General features: G+C 36.1%; 2 protein-coding genes across 3 annotated transcripts in view; one reads left to right on the forward strand and one right to left on the reverse strand.

Moving 5' to 3' along the window:
• tho2 (THO complex subunit 2-like protein) overlaps positions 1-3941 on the forward strand; it is a 42129-nt gene extending 38188 nt beyond the window's left edge. For both annotated transcript variants that reach the window (XM_019042290.2, XM_019042291.2), the window contains exon 20: positions 1862-3941. In XM_019042290.2, the coding sequence (XP_018897835.2) occupies positions 1862-1898 (37 nt within the window). In that variant the 3' untranslated portion in view covers positions 1899-3941. The remainder of the gene's footprint in view (positions 1-1861) is intronic.
• A 1117-nt stretch (positions 3942-5058) lies between these two features.
• LOC109031031 (metaxin-2) lies at positions 5059-20738 on the reverse strand. The gene is made up of 7 exons (XM_019042300.2): positions 20520-20738; positions 19419-19586; positions 19048-19124; positions 17080-17172; positions 14542-14703; positions 13317-13393; positions 5059-5884 (listed from the first exon to the last, which is right to left on the reverse strand). Exons 1-7 carry the CDS (start codon positions 20566-20568, stop codon positions 5713-5715), a joined length of 798 nt encoding a protein of 265 aa, XP_018897845.2. The 5' UTR covers positions 20569-20738; the 3' UTR covers positions 5059-5712.
• Positions 20739-20861: the final 123 nt, after the last annotated feature.

Consider the following 20861-nt stretch of genomic DNA (forward strand, 5'->3'; position numbering starts at 1 on the left):
CTATGTAAGATTGAAAATCTAGTTCTGAGTACTTTAAAAGAGGCGACGCCATCTTGGAGACGCGGTAAGGCACAAGTCACAAGACACACTTCACTAATAAAACACTCAAAGGGGGGAATTAAACCAGGGAAATAAAGTTATCCGAAGGGAGATTCCACCAATAATTATTATAGAAGCAAACTTAACACCATTTATGGCTATTAGTTGCACTAATCCAATAAAATACCGATGAAGGGAGAGCGGATAGGTTTCTCGAGAGCGAGATCGACGCGGACTGATCCAATTTCTAAATCATTTTCTAAAAGAATGCAGTAAACAAGTCCACTAGGAATTTTTTAGATTTTTTTTAACCCGGAATGGTAAAAAAAAAACCCCATTTTGAAACTGCCGACAATAGGACCCATTTGAAATAATATTTCTGGCCGGCTTTAATGATATAGCCAGATGGGGGAAACGGCGTTTGCTGATTGGCTAAACTTAACTCCAGCACAGAATTTATAGGCTACACCAACAGAAGGTTCCCTCCAATTTACTCCAATGTATCGCATTTGTACTTTCCAGGTCATTGCATTGTTGCTAAATAAATACATTCAAGTAGGAAAATGGGAGTAGGAAAGACTGCATACTGGCAAATTAACTGACAATGTCGAAGGCCGAGGCAAAAGCCAATTTGTACACAATACTTTCTAGGAGAAAAGGAACAAAAAAATCAAGAGAGAAAGTAACTGATGTGAATCCAAATCAGGAAAAACCATGCTACTGCAAAAAAGCAAAATCCTAATACTGAAGACCAAGAAAACTTGGAGGAAACTGTGGCGATAAACTTCAAAGTTTTTTATCCTCTTAAAATCAGTAATAAGTGTAATTTGGAAGATATTCATTGTTTCGGGTGCTCGAACATCTGATATCCCTGAGAAAGGTTAATTGAGAGGTGTGCAACCGATGAATGTTTAAGGGACAGTTGGTTTAATGAGGAGAAGCGCCAAGGTTCAAAGTACTTTACTGACCACAGGGTGGTCTTGTGCATTACAATCCCTGTATAGAGCTTCGGCTAATCCGGGACCCGTGAGGGAAAGTGCCCGTCAGTTAAAGCTCTCGGCATCAAAAGTGCATGAGATGAGAATTCGATTTTCTTCAAGTTTAAAGCAGTAGAGCCGTTCTTTTGCAACAGTTAGTTGTGTGTTGTTGACATGTGCTTCAATTGATTGAGTCTTCTACTAATAGTAAGCTTTTCTCAACGGCGAATTTTCTGTTAGGGACCATTCCTAATACAAGTAACGTTCTAGGGGGAGGAGGGGTCAAGAAGAGTGTTCTGCTATTTTATTTCTTTATTTATTTTTTCGACCATAATAGGGACCCATGTCACAAGAGCTTTTAAGGAGGATCCAAAATTAGCGTTACATAGTGTATGAATGACTCATAAGACTACCAATAAAAATATTGCTCTTTGATCAGTACGATAGATGAGTCAACCCATTGTTGCACTGCTTGCACTCACCATTTTATGCGTTGCATGGTTAATTCTGACTTGAGCTTTTCAGTCAGTGATGAACAAAATTTGCCTTTGTTGCTCTGTATGCATCACGGATAAACCATGGTAGACAAAACAATGTTGCCGCATTGGATTATGACATTCAGTATGTCGTTTAAAGAGCAATTAGTCTGATCTCCTCTCATTGTGGGTACAGAATTTTGGGAACAGAAAATTTAAGGAAAACTTATTGTTTCCAAGTTATTTACGAGATTTAGTCATCAAAATATGACTCTCTTAAGTGCACTGCTTTAGACATCTTACTCATGCAGTGAAATCAAGAATAAATTTTACTAAAATGTGTACTATGTTTTCCTTAACCCCAAGCACTACCCGGAGATCCAGTGAAAGCAAACGGAGGATATGAGATCAGAATGTAGAATTTCTACCAGGATTCAGCACAGCAGGAAGATTAAGAGATACCTACTTCATTTTGCGAAATTCGTAGTATCTCTGGAAATTAGTAGAATTAGCAGAAAGCTTGGTGCTTTGAAGACTCAATTTTAGTAAAAACAAATAAAATATGGATGACATCAATTAAATTTTTTCATTTTTATAATTTGTGTGTTCGGAAAAAACAAAGTGCTCAAATTCAGCCTCTCTGGAAATATCTACTCTTTTGCATTTCCCAAGTACTCCATCAAGAATATCTGAAATTTTAGATCCCCGAAACTTTAAACATTTGTCTATAATTTTATATAATAATTGTTAAATAACTCAAGAAGCACAGCTAAAATGAAAAATGCAAAGTGTTCTTTATTTCAAATTGTTACATTTATGCCCGTGTTTTCTTGGTTACTTTAAAGCATTTCATGATAAAACTTTGTACAAAAATACAGAGCATACTGCAGAATAACTGAAGTCTTGAGGATTCTAAGAAGAACGTTTAAAATTTAGCAGTATCAATGTAATTAATCTATGATCTAATCTGCAACCTGTTCTCGATTATCCTCTACTTTAAGATTGTTGTAAGCTTTGGTTTTCTCTACTGCAGTGACTTAGCTGAATCTTTAAGTAATACTGATGTGAATGTTGATTGCGTAAAGGTTGCTAGGAAGCTAGTTCGTGCAGATTGGCTGAATCTGAACAATATATTTTTGTCCTGACACTCCAGAAGCTCGATTATTGGATCTATGTTGATACACCAAGATAAGACATAGCTCTATCTTAAGCATTCAATATATCACACTTTGATTGTTTTTTTCGTATCGACGTAGATTCAATAATTCAACCCCTATCCCCTTCAAATTTCACTCCCATTATTAAATTTGCAATTTTGATACTTAGTTGTATTTATATGAAATTAGTCCATCTCTAATGGATTCTTTCTGTAGATAGACTTGTTTTCTCAAAAGGAATTAGGAACAAGGAAATGGATACGAGAAATTTTTTGCTCCATTGTTCCTCATCGAGTTTTAACCAGTTTTTGACAATATGTTACCTTTGTAATAGTTTTACTTTCCTGGAAAAAGTCATTTAGTTTATGTCTCTTAGTTTTTTTTTTAATTTTACTGTACTTCCCTTGGGATTTCATTTTCTCAAATGTCTTAACCAAGTCCAAATTATCGTAAATAATTGAGTTTTTTAATAGAGGCGCTATATGTGTAGAGAGCGTTTCTTGATAAATTGTCTTCAAAGACAATACAATTTGGAAGTCAAAACATTCATACAATTTTACATTGCAGTGCTTGCTGTCACAATTTGGTAAAAAAAAAACCAAATTTTTGGCAATGAACCTAACTAGGTGGTTATCTGAGAACTGAATGGAACAGAATTGCAAAGCCTGATGGGGGAAATACTCTTGCCTCCACTAAATCCAACAATTTCCCTCTCACATTTGTTTCATTTGTCAAGGAGCCAAGGCACTGTCACTTCAGAGGAGGCTCAGAATTTTCTGCATGCTACCTCAGACCTAACTCCATGGAATAAAATTGAGCCGGATATATTACATGAACCAATCATCTGGTTCTTTTTGTGCTAACTTTATTGGATGGATTATATTTACAAAGTAATTTTACCTGCACCTCACTACCTCAGTTTCTCTAGAATCAGAAAATAACCTTTTGTGGCATGTTGCGGGAGGGTATTCTAGGCTTCAAAGATCGATTTACTTTTAAAGACCGCTTTTTACTTTTGAGACCTCAATCCTATTTTCTCATTTGTTCTATTTCTTGTAAATATTTGTCCATTAAAGTAGTTTCATCGGGCTGACGGTGGAAAGTCAAACTTGTAAGTGGGAAAATTGAACAGATCAATGAAGTGTTTTGGAAAAACAATAATGTAAGTAATGAAACCTGTCCCTCTCCAAGGATGATGTACATATGATGATGTAATTTATTTTTTCTAATCAGTTGCATTTTTGTCCATTTTCTATGTTCAATGTACAAATTAAAAGAAGTGATTGTCAATATTTTTCAGTTTTTCCTACTTTTTTCATCTTGAATCCAACTACCAAGATAATTCATGAAGCGAAGGAGTGCATTGACAGTACTGGAAAAAGGTTTCAACTTGCTCTACTATAATGCAAGCATCTCATAAGGATCTAAATGTAACTTTTGTACACTTTGCGACAACTCACACTCGCTCTGAGGCGTGATACAAAGCCAATATGACACAGGATGGTTGTAACTCGTTTTATCGCTCCAAATGTCGTTAGCCTTTTTTCTACTGTCACTTAATGAATTCTTAAAAAACTGTAATTACACTTCTGCAAGACGCTATTAGTAAGCTGTGGTCTCAATTATTTTGTTCTTTTAAACGACTTGATCCCTGAGCAAACATTTCAAAAGAAAAATTGAGACCTTTTTTAACATATGCAATGGAATTAACTTGAATGAGATTAAAAACACATTAATATCCAGTCAGAAGCTAAGAATTTGATTGCATTAATTGACAGTATGATTACCAATTCTCGACACTGAACCATTGCTGTAAACATTTCCTGACTCGAATCCACGTTTCGAAAATACAGCTTGTAGTGCAGTTCAAAAAATACTTTTAATTTGATCGACTGTAAACGGTTGTGGCTATTGTGTCTTTTCTTTATTTTAGAGGTCTAAGAGCGCCAAACAATTCAATGCAAAAAGCTTGTTCAAAAAGTAGTGTGCCTCCATGTTCATAAAATGATTAAAAATTAGATTGCTTACTGAATTAAAAACGGATTTGAAGACGAAGTGTTCCTAATCTTTGGGGAATACACTCCAAATGGCAAGAAATAATAATTCACATTTCTCACATAGTTCACACATTCTCACGTAGTTCTCCACATTCCTCATATAGTTTTACCAATTGGTTAACTGGCAGCGCCCTACCCTCATATCAGACCGAACTACCTCTTGTGAAATATACGAAACCTTTATGAGGTTGGTGTTAGTTGGTCAAAGTTTAGTATCTGTTTGCAGATTTTTTATCTCCACGAGACCCCCCCCCCCCCAAAAAAAAATAGTTTTACCAAATAATTGAGGATAGTTTTTCTTCACTTAAACAAATGGTGACCTGAACTCAATGTTGATTCAAAGAAACGTAAGTGCTGATTTTGCAATTTAATTGTCAATTTGTGATAAACAACAGTTCACTTGAAGAGAGTATCACATCAAACAGAAAAAATTAACATAATTAATAAACACAGCATAAACTTAACAATTCTCAGGCATATCTAATTACCATATTGACGGTGGAACTACAAAAATGCAAATCTCAGTTGCCGTGTTTCAAAATCTCCACTCCTATTTTATTTTTTAGAAGGAGACCGGAACAAAATCATGGCTTGAAATTTTCACAAGTACCTGCTAACCCAGTTATGTCTTGAGTCACGCATTCCAGCTTAACATCTTCTATGCTCAATTTTTCGATTTCAAAATTCTTCTTAAAGTAAAGAAAAATCACATAAGTTTTTTTAGAAATGATTTTAAGAAGAAGTTCATGAAGGAAATAAAGTATGGCAATAAGTCAGCGACTCTGCATCCCGAGATACGCATTTCTGTAGTTTCATCATATATACCAGACTTTGCCCTGCATTGCATTTCACAAAAAATAGAATTTTGCAAAGGAAATTGGAAGTTTTTGAGAGTAGATATTACTAAAAAACATCATGAAACTAGTACTTTAACTGTTACAGCTGATACTAATTATATCGGTAAAAGTGGTATTAACAACGTTATCCAGTCCAAGTTTTCGAACATTCACGTCCACTCCGAGGAAAAATTAGTTTTAAAAAACATCTTGTCTATTCTCTTACAATGCTCGATCAGATTAGGAAAGCCACGGACAATTCCATTAAGCTGATTGTTTGGAAGTGGCGTTGTGATAATAGTGAAGATGTGGCCGAAAACTAGTGCATCTAATTCAGTGGGGCTGAAAAAAAAATGCAAAAAGCAATTTATTGTGACTTTAAGTGCTGACACTGATATAACAAAACGTAATTCGATGAATGAAGAGTGGAGGATCAAAGAAATTTTTGAACTTCATGAGGGAAGTAATCTATTTTCCGACTAGTTAGTGCAGCCATGATGGGAAAAGATGCTGTATGAAGAATCGAAAGTTTCCAAATGTCCTTTAGTAAATTGCTGTTATTTTGTAATTTCTGGAAAAGTTACGAATATTTTTGTTTGAACTTTTCAGATGAATTGATTTGCAGTTTAAATTGGTGTGACTGCAAAATTTCATTAGAAAATATTCATACCTTTTCGAAATATAAATACCGCACAGGGAAATGACTATGCACAGAATACCAGGAAATTTGGTGCCTGCTAAATTTCAATACTATTTCATACGTTTTTCCATGCTACTTCCTGACCATGATCAGCCTTTGAGATCGAACTCTCTATTTGACAATCTTGAGAAAAGCAGGGCTGAAAAGAGAATTTTTTTACATTTTTACACGCAATAGCAGACAGAATGTTGGAACGTCTTATTGGTGATTGAAGAGAGCTTTTGCTTCCTCTCAGGCTGGGAAGATAAGACTGACGAAATGAATTAAAGTCCACTAAATGATACTAGCGTGTGCTACACGGTCTCTATACATACAGCAACAGCCCCACATCTATATAAAATATATTTGTAAGAAGGCCAAAAAATTCACCTTTCAGCCATTATTTCACCACTTTTTGCAAGATTGGCACATAGAAAGTTTGATTTTAAAAGCTCATCGTGATCAAGTGGCAATAGGGGATATTATGAAAAATATTGAAAAAATTTAGCCGGCACCATACTTCTTGGTATTATGTGGTCCTTCTGCAACATTTGAACGCTTATACAGCCTTCTTCCTACGCACAAGCATTCCAAAATAGTTGACAAATTAAATCTCTGTTGATTACTACAGTATGAAAGGCAGGGATTAGGAATGCATTGATGGATTAATTTATAAGCCATTAGGGATAGAGGCGTGAGAAATTGCAGTGTAGAGGTTAATTCTTTGGATTTGGATACTCATCAAAATGCTTGGTCATGAATTGAGGAGAAAAAGAAAATAAAAAAATATGCCAATTTTCAATATAAACGAACAAATTCATTCTGGAAATATTAAGTTAAGTAAACACAGTTTCGGGTTTCAAGTGGTAGAACAATTTTCTTCAATTAATTTCCTACTTCAACTTATTGGTGATTTTTGGAGGCTGAGTCGACGGAGATAGAAGATTCCTTCGCAGAACACTTCCTATCTGGATTGTTAGATGGTTCATTTTCAGAGCTCTCATCCAAATTCAGACAGACAGCATCAATGACTCGCATCAGCTCTTCTTGAGAGCACGTCAAAGAATTTTTTCTGTCTGTAATCCCATTTGACGATAGATTCAGACTTGGAGAACAAAGGACGGATGACTTTTCTGCTCCACTGCTACTGGCCTCTTTAGAGCGATCTAAAACTTCAGATGATGATTTCTTGTGAAGCGACATCACAGGGCAGATGGGTGTTTCTTCAACATGATTCACAAAAGGCGAATTCAGATCTCTCGCCGCAGGCACAGTCCTTCCCTTCGAAGCGTCATTTGTAAGGGCAATCGAATCTTCTTCAGAGCTTGCTAAGCCTGAATTTGATTTACTTGCATTCTTTTCAGGATGCAGAGTGATATTTTCAAGGGGAGCTTTGTTGATAATACAAGCTCCCGGGATTATAAGTGTTTTCGGCAGGCATCTCATATCCAAATCTTCAGGGCAAACATTGGGAGAGCTTTCTATCACATTTTGGCAGGCAGGTGTATTTGATGAGCGAGAAACAACAGGAGTCGATCCTTCTTCATCACAACATTCTATACCTACACTTTCCTTTGAGTTAGCAGCATCATTTGGATTTAGAGAGCATGCAAAAAACGGGTTCATTTCATTGATGGTTTCATCCATAATTATCAAATTTGATTCAATTTTGCTGCTGCAATCCGATGAACCTGATAATGACTTTTTCAGGATTGACACATCAGAGACCAAGGATTTTTCCTCTAAACTTTGCCTTGCCACATCTTCAGAGAACACTAAGCAATTGTTCCTATCAAAGTCATGAAAACTGAATACTTTGGGTGAGCAACTGCTCACATATTCTTCTTTGACACAAAGAAAGTCTTCGTTACGGAGCCTTTCTAGTGATTTGTCGTCTTCAGTGGATTTACCGTACAGATTAGCATCTTCTACTTTAGTTTCTACTGGTATTTTTATGGAGGGTGAAATGACAGAGGTCGGGAGTTTGACATTAGAATAATTGGTACAAGGATTTTCAGCGAGCTCATTTCTTTCTGTGAATTCCCTATGATTGTGACAAACGGATATTTTTGATGAAGTATCGGTCAGCAGGACTGATCCATCCTCGCAATACGTTGAGTCAGATTCTTCGTTACCAACGCGGATGGCTTGTGAATCGATCTCATTGGTGTGGGGCTCAGTGCATGTTTCTTGCACTGCTTGATTTATCACGCAAGTTCCGGATTCTGATTTGCGATTATCTGTTTTGTCAATGGTTCTAGGAACATCTTCCAAAAATCGATGCTGCGGATTGTCAAAGCAAGAATCTTCTTCATAAATACAGTTTTTGTCTTCTTGTTGTAATTCTGCTTCTTTTGCTGAAAATTTCTTGGACGACTCTGACGATGCTTTTTTGAAAAAAGGGATGACAGGAGAAGAGGGTTTGTTTTCCATTTGGGTGATCAATGTATCGGTGTTTTTCGAGTAAATAGAGTTGCTATTTTTGCTGAAATTTTGAGGAACTGATGCATAGTGATTCAACGGGACTGGGTTTTCTCTCAAACATACTGCATCTGAACTTTTTCCTTGAACAATTTTCTTCCTCGACCTGATCAAATTCAGTCCCTGCTTAGACTTTGAATCCATTTCTTCTACGTAAGATTTTCTCATGCTTACAATCTTCTCAGACAATTCTGGTGACGGTCGAATATGTGCATCATTAAATCCTTCTGAAGCACATTCATGGCTAGAATTCATCGGTAAAAGTCTTAATACTCCACTGAAAATTGCGTCTGAGTCACAGTCATAGAGAGCTTCAACTTCTGTTGTTTCGTCTCTCATCAGCGTACTCACAAAGATGGAACTCAAACTAGGACTTTTAGAGACATTGTGGCATTCGAATGTTCTTTCCTCTTTTAAATAATTACAAGGCGTATCAGTACTTTCTTTTTTTTCTCGTTCTCTTTGAGCAAATAATTGAGTCTCAGACTTTATTTTGCAACAATTAGTTTCATTGATGGTTTTTATGATATCTTTTGAAGCTTGTGGTTGAGGCTCATTTTGGCATGAATTTTTCTCAAAGGTATGGTTTTCATTTCGCCTTAGTGTTTCTGAAAGCGAATTTTTTGAGCATACTTTTACTATGTCATGTATAGATTTTTTTGATCCTGTGGATTTCTCAGGCTCCTTCTCTTGAGCTGTAATTATAAAGTTGGAGCAATCATGTGAAGATTTAAGCGCTATTTGCTCCTTGTTTTGGCTTCCAACAAATCTCTTATCACTTGTTTCATTCTGGACAACAGATCGTAAAATACCTTGAAACACATTCGAGTTTGCGTCTGACTTGGGTTTTAATGTAGAGAATGAAAGACTACCAATTTCAGCTTGTCTTGAGGGAGTTAGGCAAAAATGTCGATTTTTCTCTTGCTTTGTGTTACTAAACTTTGAATGCAAAATTTTTGGGCTTTCAACTCTGGGACTTTTCGAAGGCATTTCTTTTGCCTTTGGACAATTTTGGTGGGCTGCAGAGGTATATCTATCATTATCGTAAATTTTTGACAAAACTTTTGAAGTCCGCAAATGCATCGAAACAGGAATGTGTGTTACTCTGGTAGCTTTTACATCTTTGCAACCTTCATCCCTCGCCTTTTTTTCGAAAACACTATCCGAGCTTCTGACACTATTTAAATTGAAGTCCATTTTAGTTTCAAAGGGTTTCCTGGCATCATTTATGTCAGAGGAAACTTTCATTTGGAGCGAGTTAGAACTACCTCTAAAGTCTCGACAACAGACGTTACCTGAATTTCCCTGTATGTTTGTGAGTTGTGGTTCTTCTTCATCTTGATATTCAACTTCATTTCTTCTTGGTACAATCTGCAAACTTGGTTTACCTCGGCCAATCCCTGCGGTACTTGATGAGTCTGAATCCTTCCTCATTTGCACTGGACCAAAGAGAAAGTCATCACTTCTAATATCACTTGGTGTCCCAGTGTTACAAATTTTTTTCTCTGCAATATCTGAATCACTTGAAACTTCACTGACACATACACATGTTCTCTCATGTAAGTTTGACTTTTCTTCTGATCTCAACTCAAACTCATCAATGTCAGTCTTATTGAACATTCCAGAAATGAGCTTGGTCTCAGATGATGGAATGCAAGTTTTTGAGGCTCCGGCCACTCTGGTCTTGAATTTAAATTCGCACAATTGAGCAGTAGGATATAATTTTTCGGATAAATGACTGAGGTTATCTGGAATTGAGAATGTTTTATCGCGTTTCCATTTGAACTTGCCATAATCTACTTCTTGTGCTTTCACTTCTAACGGACTATTTCTCTCATACTCTAAGTCAGCAGACATCAAGGATAAGTTTCTAGGGCTAGTGACGTATTTATCACTTTGCGTATCATTTTCACGATCATTTTGTACATCTGTTATCTCAACAGAATTAGAGGCCCTTTTTGCAACTTTAACAACACACTTGTTATTTTGTTCATATTTTTTCATTGTTTTGTGCTCATCACTTTCATCGAGTTGTTTTTGTGTTTGAATGTGACAAATACTTTTAAAACTTTTGGCACAGGCACTGTTATAGTAACTGGCACTGATTAATGTTTCAGATTTTCCATTACTTTTGCACTCCAAGGGATGAATTATTTCTACTTCTTTGTTGATCACAGCACCATCATAATTGTTTGAAAAAATTATGCCATTATCAGTACACCTTACATGATTTGGAGCTGGAAGAATTTTGGCTGAAGGTCTTTTTATTTGTCCACATGTAAAAAATTGCGTACTTACTTTTCCATGGATTTTACAAACTCCAGGAGCGCAGCTGTCTTCTTCAACTAAATCAGCGCAACTTTCAAGAGACTTGGTGGCAGATTCTCCAAAAGTTACAGAACTTTTGCGACTTCCCATCCTGTCAGAAACAGTTTCTGGGGATGCTGGGAAACTTTGACAGTTATTTATGAACTTGGCAACTGTTCCTGGGGGAATAGTTGCGCCTATGAAGCTTTTCATTGCGTTTTTATCCGAACAACGGTCAACTGATGAATTTTTACATTTTTCAACACAGTTATCTACTTGTTCAGTGCAAGTTGTTAAACATTGACAACTCTCAATTGACCTGGTGACAATTTTCGGGAAAATCGTTGAATCTGTTGAGCTCTTTGAGAACACAGTAACAGTTTCCACTGCAGTTGGTAAACTTAAGCAGCTTTCAATAGACTTGGCAACAATTTCTGTGCTAGTTGGTAGACTTTTACAGCTTCGGACAGATCCATCTTCAGTTCCTGTGACAGTTGGCGAACTTTCAAAGCTTCCAATGAGCTGACCAGCGGTTTCTGTGGAAATTGGTAAACTTTTACAACTTCCAACGTACTTATTGAGAGTTTCTGTGGAAGTTGACACATTTATGGAGTTTTCCTTGGTTTTTGTGTGAGTAAGTAAACTTTTGTTGTCGTTTTCAACACGGGAAAGACTGCTTCTATTGGTTGTGCTGCCCACATGTGTGGCATCCATTACTGAATCATAGGTACCAGACAATTGTGGATGGCTCGGCAATTCGGGTGAATCGATCGGAGAAAAAGTCCTTCTTTCAGTTGCATAGTATATTCTTCCAGACTCTTTTAGTATGGTGCTGCAATATAAAGACCGACTTCCATTTCTATGATGACTTATAACCTGTTTACTGTTGCAAAAATCTTGTTCAAAGTTACTACAGTCTTTATTTTCTTCCAAACGTGGGTTGATTGGTTTCAATTTTGAGTCTGACAACTTGGAATTATACTCTGACCAGCAGGGAGTTTCAAATTTGGCGGATTCTGAGTTTTCGCTTGAAAAACAAGGATTAGCAGAGCTTTGATAATCTGGACACCTAATGGCTACAATGACACCTTTGCTACTGCCGGATGATCGACCATCTTCTGGCTCAAATGCTTCTTTGAGTAGGGAGGAGCACAAGCTACTGGAAATTTTCAAAATGGGACTGAAGATACTGAATGAACTACTTTCGGTAACTCTAAGACAATTTTCCACGATAGCACTATGGTGAATCAATTTTGGGTATTTTAAGATGGTCTGAGCAAGCAGGTTTCCGATTTTAAAATGGGGCCAGGAGAGAACGGTTGTTACGTGTGCAAAGAGCAGACAGTCTAGTTCGGTGGGTCTAAAATAAAGGAAAGGAGGAGGATTAGGTTCAGAAAGGGAGGAGAGAAAAATAAGGATCTTAAAGCTAGGATATGTTGGAATAAGAAGAGGAGAGGTTCAAGGAGAGGCTAAATATTATTTCACGATTTTTTTTAGTGGAAATATTAAACTATTTTTGCTATCATTCTCTCGAAACATGTAGATCCAGCCTTAAAAACTAGAAATGAAACAATTCAATTTAGGCAGCGCCTTAAGTTGAAATGAAAAAATCAATTAATTAATAAAAGCTCAGAGTAGTTGCCCGCAAAATGGTGAAAAACAAATTACTTTCAATTTTGATACATAGCCTGGTTGGCCGCCGGGTTTCCACTCATTTTGTACCTAAAAAACTCATTTGCAAGGAATTTTTTTCTGCCTAGATATTTTTCACAGATCTGGAACTTAACATAACTATATTTTGTTTGTTCATGATAAATATTCCATATGACCATTTTTATCATGTTCAGAAGCTTGTAACTTACTTTTGTCATACAATTCAAATTTCTGTATTATTATTTCTGTCCGGGGATGTAAAGGATGCCTCATCTTGTGGTCTGTTGATGGGGCCAAGAGTGAGTTGACCTCAGATCATACGGTAATTTACAAACTTTTTGTATGACTTATTTTCTCTCTTCATTTCAAAAAAGTATAAAAATCACACATTTTTCCATGAAATTTAACATGTTTCTGCATGGTACATTTGAAATATGACCGTGAGGCAAAAATGCTAGATTACAAGGAACAGTTTACCTTTAGGAACTTTTTCACCTATGCTTTCGTCAACGTATATTCTTCTCAGAAAAGAATGGACTTCAAATTATTTTGAAAACTGAAGCATGTTCAACCTGTTTAAGGGTATTCAATGACAACTTCAACATTTTTCAGTTGATAAAAACAAATCAATGGGATAATAGGGCTAAACCTCACCCAGATTTGAAGAAGAATTCTCGGTCACCTAATCGATCAGACAAGGACTGACAGCATAAGTCCACATCGTCCAACACCTGGAAAGAAATCACTAAGGTAGAGTCGACGCCAAACAAGTTAAGCACTTTTAGACAGCAACAGAAGATCGTCTAACGTCATTTTAGCGTGAATAGTAAATGCAAGAATTAAGATGGTAGATCTTCTGTCGCAGTCTAATGCATACTAATAAAGTTGCCACGTACATTGACTAACTTAATACGAATTGCAGTGCCAAGTAGGGTCTTTGTAGAGCTCTAAGACTACCTGAGAGACGAAGAGGAAGTGAGAGAAAATTGTTTGATATTTAGTGGCTTACTTGATTGTCCATGATTGTTTAATTTAAATAACTTCTTAAAATTTTATTTATTTTTTTTTTTTTTTTTTTTTTTTTTTTTTTTTTTTTACAATTTGAGTACATAAAGATTATTAATTTAGCTCAAAGTAAGAGTCAAATGCGGTTATGGATAGTAAAACTAATTGTTACATTTGTAAATAAAAATTCAAATAAAAATATGGTAGCTTTCAATCACTTCATTTCAAGTGTGCTAGTTAAGCACATGAAGAAACAAACCAAACAACTAGCAGCGATTCAGAGATTCAATAGGAACAATTATTCCCTGACATCTTTATATTTAGCTATCCTCTTGGAACTCATTCAGGTAGCGGAATGCTTTCTCTTGGTAGAATTTGTTCAAAAATGCACGGGGATGGTTATATTAGAAGACAGTTTTAATGATAGTGGGCGGGCATTAAGAAGTTGTACAGCAGAGAAATTTTTTTTTTTTTTTTTTTTTTAAAAGAAATTTTATTTAAATATATCGTAACTACTACAAGTGTTTCTTGTATCTATCTACGTGGCTTAAAACTAGAGAGAAATTTATCGATGATTTTTTGGTTAATCAGTGATTGTCTTCCATTTTTTACCTTAATAACGTTTGTGTGCTCGATTTTTTAAAATTTATTTCCCCTTGCAAACTTATCACAGGAATATGGGAGCCCTGCCCTGTGGACATGATAACTACAAAAAATCGCCAAAGTTTCTTTACTGCAATTCGACACTGCAACAAATCCCATGAAAACTGTATGGACAAGGCCTAAGGAAAACGAAATTTAAAGCAGATATTCCTAGGGTTGGCTGTTAATACTTTAATTCCCTTGAATTTTTTTAAATTAAAATTTAACTTACAGCTTCTTGTTCTGTTTTTCCACCAAGTGCCTTCATTCGCTCTATCGTTGCAGACCTCTTCTTCCATACCAAGATGTGATTTAGTGGAAAAGGGTGAATGGAGCCAAAACGCTTCTTCGTAACTTTAGAGTAAGTCTCAGGATCGCACCAAGTAATATAATTCTGTTCATTGAAAAAGAAGGAGCCAGTTATCATCATGGTATCAACAATATAAGTTACTTTTTAAAGTTGATTTCACACTGCCTTCATTTCATTACCTTAACATTTTAATCTATAAATTGTCGAAAATAAAGGTTACAGAATTTAAGTCATCACACGAGTAAGAATTAAATTTTAATGATAAAGAAGCTAAACTGTCGAGGTGAACTTGTTTCAAAACTTTGCATGCGTTTTTCTCTAAAATACGTTTTCGTTTACAAACTTTGGAATTCCCCGGAAAAGTCATTTTTGGAATTTTGTAGTGTTTTTTCATAGGATTACGGACCTGTGACTTATTTGCATGAAAACAGATAGTTTTCTGTTTTATTAGGGATAATACTAAAATTTCATTTGGGGTGAAATCAATTCACTATTAGAAAAAAAAAATTAAGAAAAAAAGAAAGAAAAAGAAAATTCTTAGAAGAGAGATTTTCTTATTAAGAAAATCTCAATAGTATAATATAGAGGTACAGTACTGAGGGAAAACCTTCATAGTTAAATAAAATCTAATTTTTCTCCTTCAGTCGGTCAAATTTCTCTATGTTTGTCACGAGAGATCACTTGTAGGACAAGCAGCATTGCTGGGTAAATCTGGGAATGATATGAATGCAGAAAAAATGTGACATCACATATTTTGAAAAGCATGGATATTGGTGCAAGTGAAACAGACGAGCCTTCAGTCATTACGATCCCCAGTCAATATAGAAAAATATGTATACATAAAGCCATCATACCATATACGAGGAGGAACCCAAAAAAAACGGAATTTTCCTGTAACTTTGCAACGATGGAAAATATTCGGGTTCCATTGCTAAGAGGTGTAACTAGGGGCTATGAAGAGTCACTAGGCCAAATTTCAACGTTGTAGCATATTTTCTTTTATTTTGGTGAGACTTAGTTTAAGGGGTTGTTTGGCGAGTTCGTCGTTTTTGAAGATGGGTCAATTTCAGTAACAACACTTAGCGCTCAAGATTTTCTCACTTACTAGATAAAAACACAACTTTCTCTGTTAACCATTTGAAATCCTGCTTCTGGAGGACAAACCTCATCAAAAACTTAGTATAAGTACGGTTTTTTGCTTTAAAAAAGGTGCTGTATCGCCCAAAACCCCTGTATGGCTCCAAACAGCCATCACCATTTGGATAGAACCGATGCAAATAATAAAAAAATTGCATTTTTGTGAATGAGGTTGGTTATGGATAATTTAATTTACTAGCAGATGTCACTTGAATGTAATGCAGAAATATTCAAAACATTGCTGTGAAAAATTTGGGCTTAAAACGCGATGTTGCCGAATTGACCTCCCATTTAGCGTTCTAACCGGTGACTGCCGCTGGGCGTCCAGCCGAAGTTCAAACAATAAATCACATTCTAAAACAAAGAAAAACATGATTCACTTATTTCATGAATGAAAAATGTTCCCTGCAAGATTTACTCCAAAAATTGACAGAGTTAGTTGCACATTGCCCATGAAAATCACCCATCTTCAAAAACGACGAACTCGCCAGACAACCCCTTAAACCAAGTCTCGCCAAAGTTAAAGAAAATGTGCTACGACGTTAAAATTGGGCCTGGTGACTCTTCATAGCTTTTAGTTACACTCTTTAGCGGTAGAACCCGGATATTTTCCACCATTGCCAAGTTACAGCAAAAGTCCGGGTTTTTTTGGGTTCCTCCTTGTATTGTATGATTATCAGCTCAGAGTCATGGCTACACCGATCATATAGTTCATGTCATAGTTAGTTCATATATCTATATAGAGTATTTGACTAACTGCGAAGGTAGACTCATCCAAGACCTAAAAATCTACTTCTCAATTTTGGGAGGTTTTGAAGAGGGAGAACTACTGGAGATGCAAAGGGAACTTTGAAAAAATTTTGAGGAATTTTGAGAGTTGTTCTCAGACAGAAGTAAGCGTAGAGATACTTATCCATTATTTAACAATCTACCTCTCAACTTTAATATCTTATAGAAGTCTGTAGATATATTCAGAAGATATGGAATAATAGCAAAAAAAAAAAGAAGCTTCGCAAAAGTTTTGAGGAATTTGAAAGTTGATATCAGATAAAACAAATGGTTTTGCCAAGTTTCATGGAATGAAGAAGTTTCAGCAGGATAAGTTCGTCACTTATCTCATTTTCTTGCAGAAACTTCATTAGAAGAGATGGTATGCTCATGCATTAGAAACTCTCAGGATAAAACATTTGAAAATTAACTGTATGATTAAGGCAATCATCCAGTTCATGAAAACTTGCAGAATGGAATTCACTATTCAGTTGGTAAGTCACAAATCAACTTAATTTGAAGAAGAGTGGTAGGCCAATGTCATGGTGTACCTACTTCTGCGTTTCCAAAAACTGTGTTAATGAGTGACATGTAGGCTCTCATGTCGGACTTCTCCGCATCAGTTAGATTACTAGTGAGAGATATGTTCTGCAACATACAAGACAAAGGACATTAGACATAGGAAGAGGACCAGAGAAAGTTTAAGTCAGAAAGAGCCCAATGATGAAATAAAACTTTAAGTAATTACATAATGAGCAATTTCCTGAGTTTGAAAACAAGAACAGTGGCAGGCACCAGTCAATTTATGATTCTAAGTAAGCAATTATAAAATAAAGCGGTCCTTTCTGGTTTGTTATTAGAGGGCTATTTCCTTGGCGTTGATGATTAGACAATATAAGCACTGTTGAGCTGTTCTGCCTCGCAGAAAATACTTCCCTGCTGCACAACATTAACCTGTTGATCAGTTTTTCAGACTCAGAGCTCAACTACATCGCTAAGAATGACAGAAACTCAGTAGTGGCAGCTACATTTAAACATTCAGCGATCGATGCAACCAACAGGATGGTGAAATAATGCTGGTTCTCCATTATTCTAGGGAGGAAACAAAAGGTGGGAAAAATCAAGACTTGTTCTTCACATACAGTTTCAATCCTTTTCAAGCGTCTATTTTTTTCCTTATTTCTTTGAGTTTAAAGAAAAAATGCTTGAAATTAATAGAAATCATGTAAACATGATTACTTAATATCAAGCTGTTTTTCTTACAAGAAAGATGTGTGATGATCAGGTTGTTTGTTAATTTAGGTTAAGTTTTCTTAAGTCTTATCCTGGGCAAACTTAATTCCCTACAACTAATAAAACCACAGATTAGGTTTTGAAAAAATGTAGAGTAGAAAACAAAAAATTACAGCCTGAATACTGTAAGTAACAAATTGATGTAATACTGCTGGGTCTACACTACTCTCAAGGGGAAACCAAAGTCAAACAAATAGACAATGGACCACTAGACAAGGTGCAAATTCCAGCATTCTGATACATATTTCTTCACCAAAATTTCACGTAAAACACGATGCGCACAATGAAAATTACCGAAATTAACTCCTTCCGAAGATGTTAAATGATTTTTGGTGCGTGAATTGAAACCACCCGCTCATGAAAACTCAATGCTCTACGTGATTCACATCGCGCGCTAAACGTTATCAGGAACATCTCTGCAATAAAAAAAATCTGGCAACCTCAATCTTGACGCATTGGCTCAGCTATAGCAAATTACTTACAGCTTGAAAAACACAAGGTGGGAAAAGAAGATTGCTCAATTCAGAAGCTTGCTGAAACCGTGGTGGTGCGCGATTTGACTCACATAGAGCTTTGAGTTTCATTGTGAGCGGGCAGTTCAAATTCCTCATAACCAATGGATTATAAAAATGTTAATATCTCCGTTAGAAGTTGGTTTCAGTAATTTTTGTTACGCGAATCGTGTTCTACATGAAATTCTGATCAGGAAACATGTATCAGAATGCTTAAATTCGTACCTTGTCTAGTGGTCCATTAGACATGGATGTTAAAAAATAATTCTGATGTTTCAGAGCAAAACTCAGGAGGGGAGAGCGTTCAGGCCAAGCGAGTGCATTGCTTGCTGCGGCCGGTTCATGGGCTTTGATAAGAGCCAAACCAATGCCAGTCCATAAGCAGGACCAGAGCAAGATATTTTCAGTGCACCTGCATGGGCTGAATTATCTCCTCCTTCAGTTTTGCAACAAAACGAGTTGGAGTTCTTTGTTGAACTTCTAATTGTAATTTTCCATATTTACCCGCTTCTTTTTCTCCTTTTAATAGTGCGACTCAGCACTATTCTACCATCCAAATACTTACAGATGATATTCCAGCCATAATTTTGTGTTTGAACTCCATAATAGCTTGGGTATCATTATTACTTGATATTGATTGACAATAAAGAGCACACTAAAATTTCATATAAAATCGCACTTGAAGGCTTAAAATAAGAGTAAATGCTGCCATACAAACCTTATTTTGGACAAATGCAACTATAGGTTCCAATTCTGCGACAAGATACTGACCAACCTTGATGAACGGCACACGACCTAAAATGATAAATTACATCGATTAGTTATTCCTCCATGGTTTTTGAACTTGATTGATATTGAAAGATTTTACAAAGATTTAGATTGAAAGTTGGAACTTTGACATACCACTGATCGTATGCAAATGCTTTCCTGAATGACAATAGAGAATTGACAGATTCTTGCAAGTTGCAAGTGGATTTAGGAAAATTCCTCATATACTTGTTTACGTCTGGAAAATAAAAAAAACCAGTTCTGCACTGTCAGACATTAACACTGAATTTTCTTAAACATGTGGATGAAATTTTTAGATACCTGTTGGAGACATTTCCGCTGCATTAGCCTTGTATACGGTTTCATACTTAAGATTTGCCATTTGAAGAAAAGCTTGCACTGCCAGACAATTGGCGGAATCAGGCATGAGAATTTGCTCGGTCTCATAAGGTTGGAATAACTTGGCATCATTTGGCCACTCATTGTCTCCTAAATCAATTCAAAAACATTATGTGTAACAAAATAACATGAAAGTTTAAAAAATAGGAATGTAAAAATTACTTATTTATGATGATAGTTCTGGCCGACAAATGAGGCTTGAGAAAACGTTATTAGCAACTTTATAATACTGATGTAGGTTGGGTGAAAGGTTAGAGATGTGGTATAATATAGAGCACTATGTTGAGAGAAGAGATATCATTAATTTGCTGTCCAAATGGTAGAACTGAGAGGGAAGTCTACCTTCGTCTTCTGGTAAAAAAAAAACTTCTGCCATAATTCTGCCTCTCCTTGATGGGTCTCTAATTTTGAAAATTTACCCGAGTTGTACTGAGAAAAGTTCATAATAAAAGGGGTTTGACATTGTAAAAATAGTTTGAATAAAGCTGAAAATAATTAAAAAATAAAATATCAAGGAAGAAGTAAATTCACCAGCAAGAGAGGAGTAGAGCAGTATAAGTATATCGAAGAATGAAGGTGTCGTCAGCTAAGCTGGCAGTTGTTCACATTCCGTTTGCAAGCAACTGTAATGCAGGCATCCAACAGCAATCAAGGATTGACCACACTCACTGTCGTGTTGCGGCCAATCCTTCATCACTCTCGGATGATTGCATCATGATCGCTTATTGCAAGCAAAAAGATAACAACTGCCAACTTAATTGACGACACTTTCGGTACGTTTCAGGGACTGAAGATTCTTTGTTTCATGCAGAAACGGTTTGCAGAACTTCCAGCCTTGCATTGTTTTATAGCTTTTCCCTGTGCGCAGATGAAGTAAGTTTTGACTCAGCTATAGGTAATTTATTGCACCGAAGTTCCAAGAGCTCTGCGCGTGTGGACAAGGCCTAAGCAATGATTAAAAAACCTTGTATGTACCCTCAATTTATTGAATCTAAGTTGTACTTTGAGAAATTTTATAGTTACCTCCTATTTCTATTTGAATACTATCTAGAAGCACATTCGATGAAACCATTCTGATTAGAGGAACGCAAAATGAGAGGAAGTGTTCAAGAATTGCTGAGGAAGAAATATTATCACTCCACCTAGACCATCACTCACGCTGTACCTCCACGATGAAATGAAAATTTGAAAATTTCAATAATTTCAACAATTTATTAAGAAAATGATCGATGTGTGGGTAACCTCAAAATAAAATGATAACACCACTACAGAGTCGCTCTATTGCAATATCCGCCAGCCAATGGGAGATCTCAAATTTTTAATATGCAGCCAATGAGAGCACTGGAAATTCTATTGTGTTTATTT

The sequence above is a fragment of the Bemisia tabaci genome, chromosome 3 (assembly GCF_918797505.1).
Source record: "Bemisia tabaci chromosome 3, PGI_BMITA_v3".
NCBI lineage: Eukaryota > Metazoa > Arthropoda > Insecta > Hemiptera > Aleyrodidae > Bemisia > Bemisia tabaci.

Coding starts and splice junctions, on each gene's coding strand:
- LOC109031031 (XM_019042300.2), bottom strand. CDS start 20,568: ATGGTTTCATCGAATGTGCTTCTAGATAGTATTCAAATAGAAATAGGA. Junction 19,125..19,418: donor AGCGGAAATGTCTCCAACAG/GTATCTAAAAAT, acceptor TTATCATTTTAG/GTCGTGTGCCGTTCATCAAG. Junction 14,704..17,079: donor CAGTTTTTGGAAACGCAGAA/GTAGGTACACCA, acceptor TTCAATGAACAG/AATTATATTACTTGGTGCGA.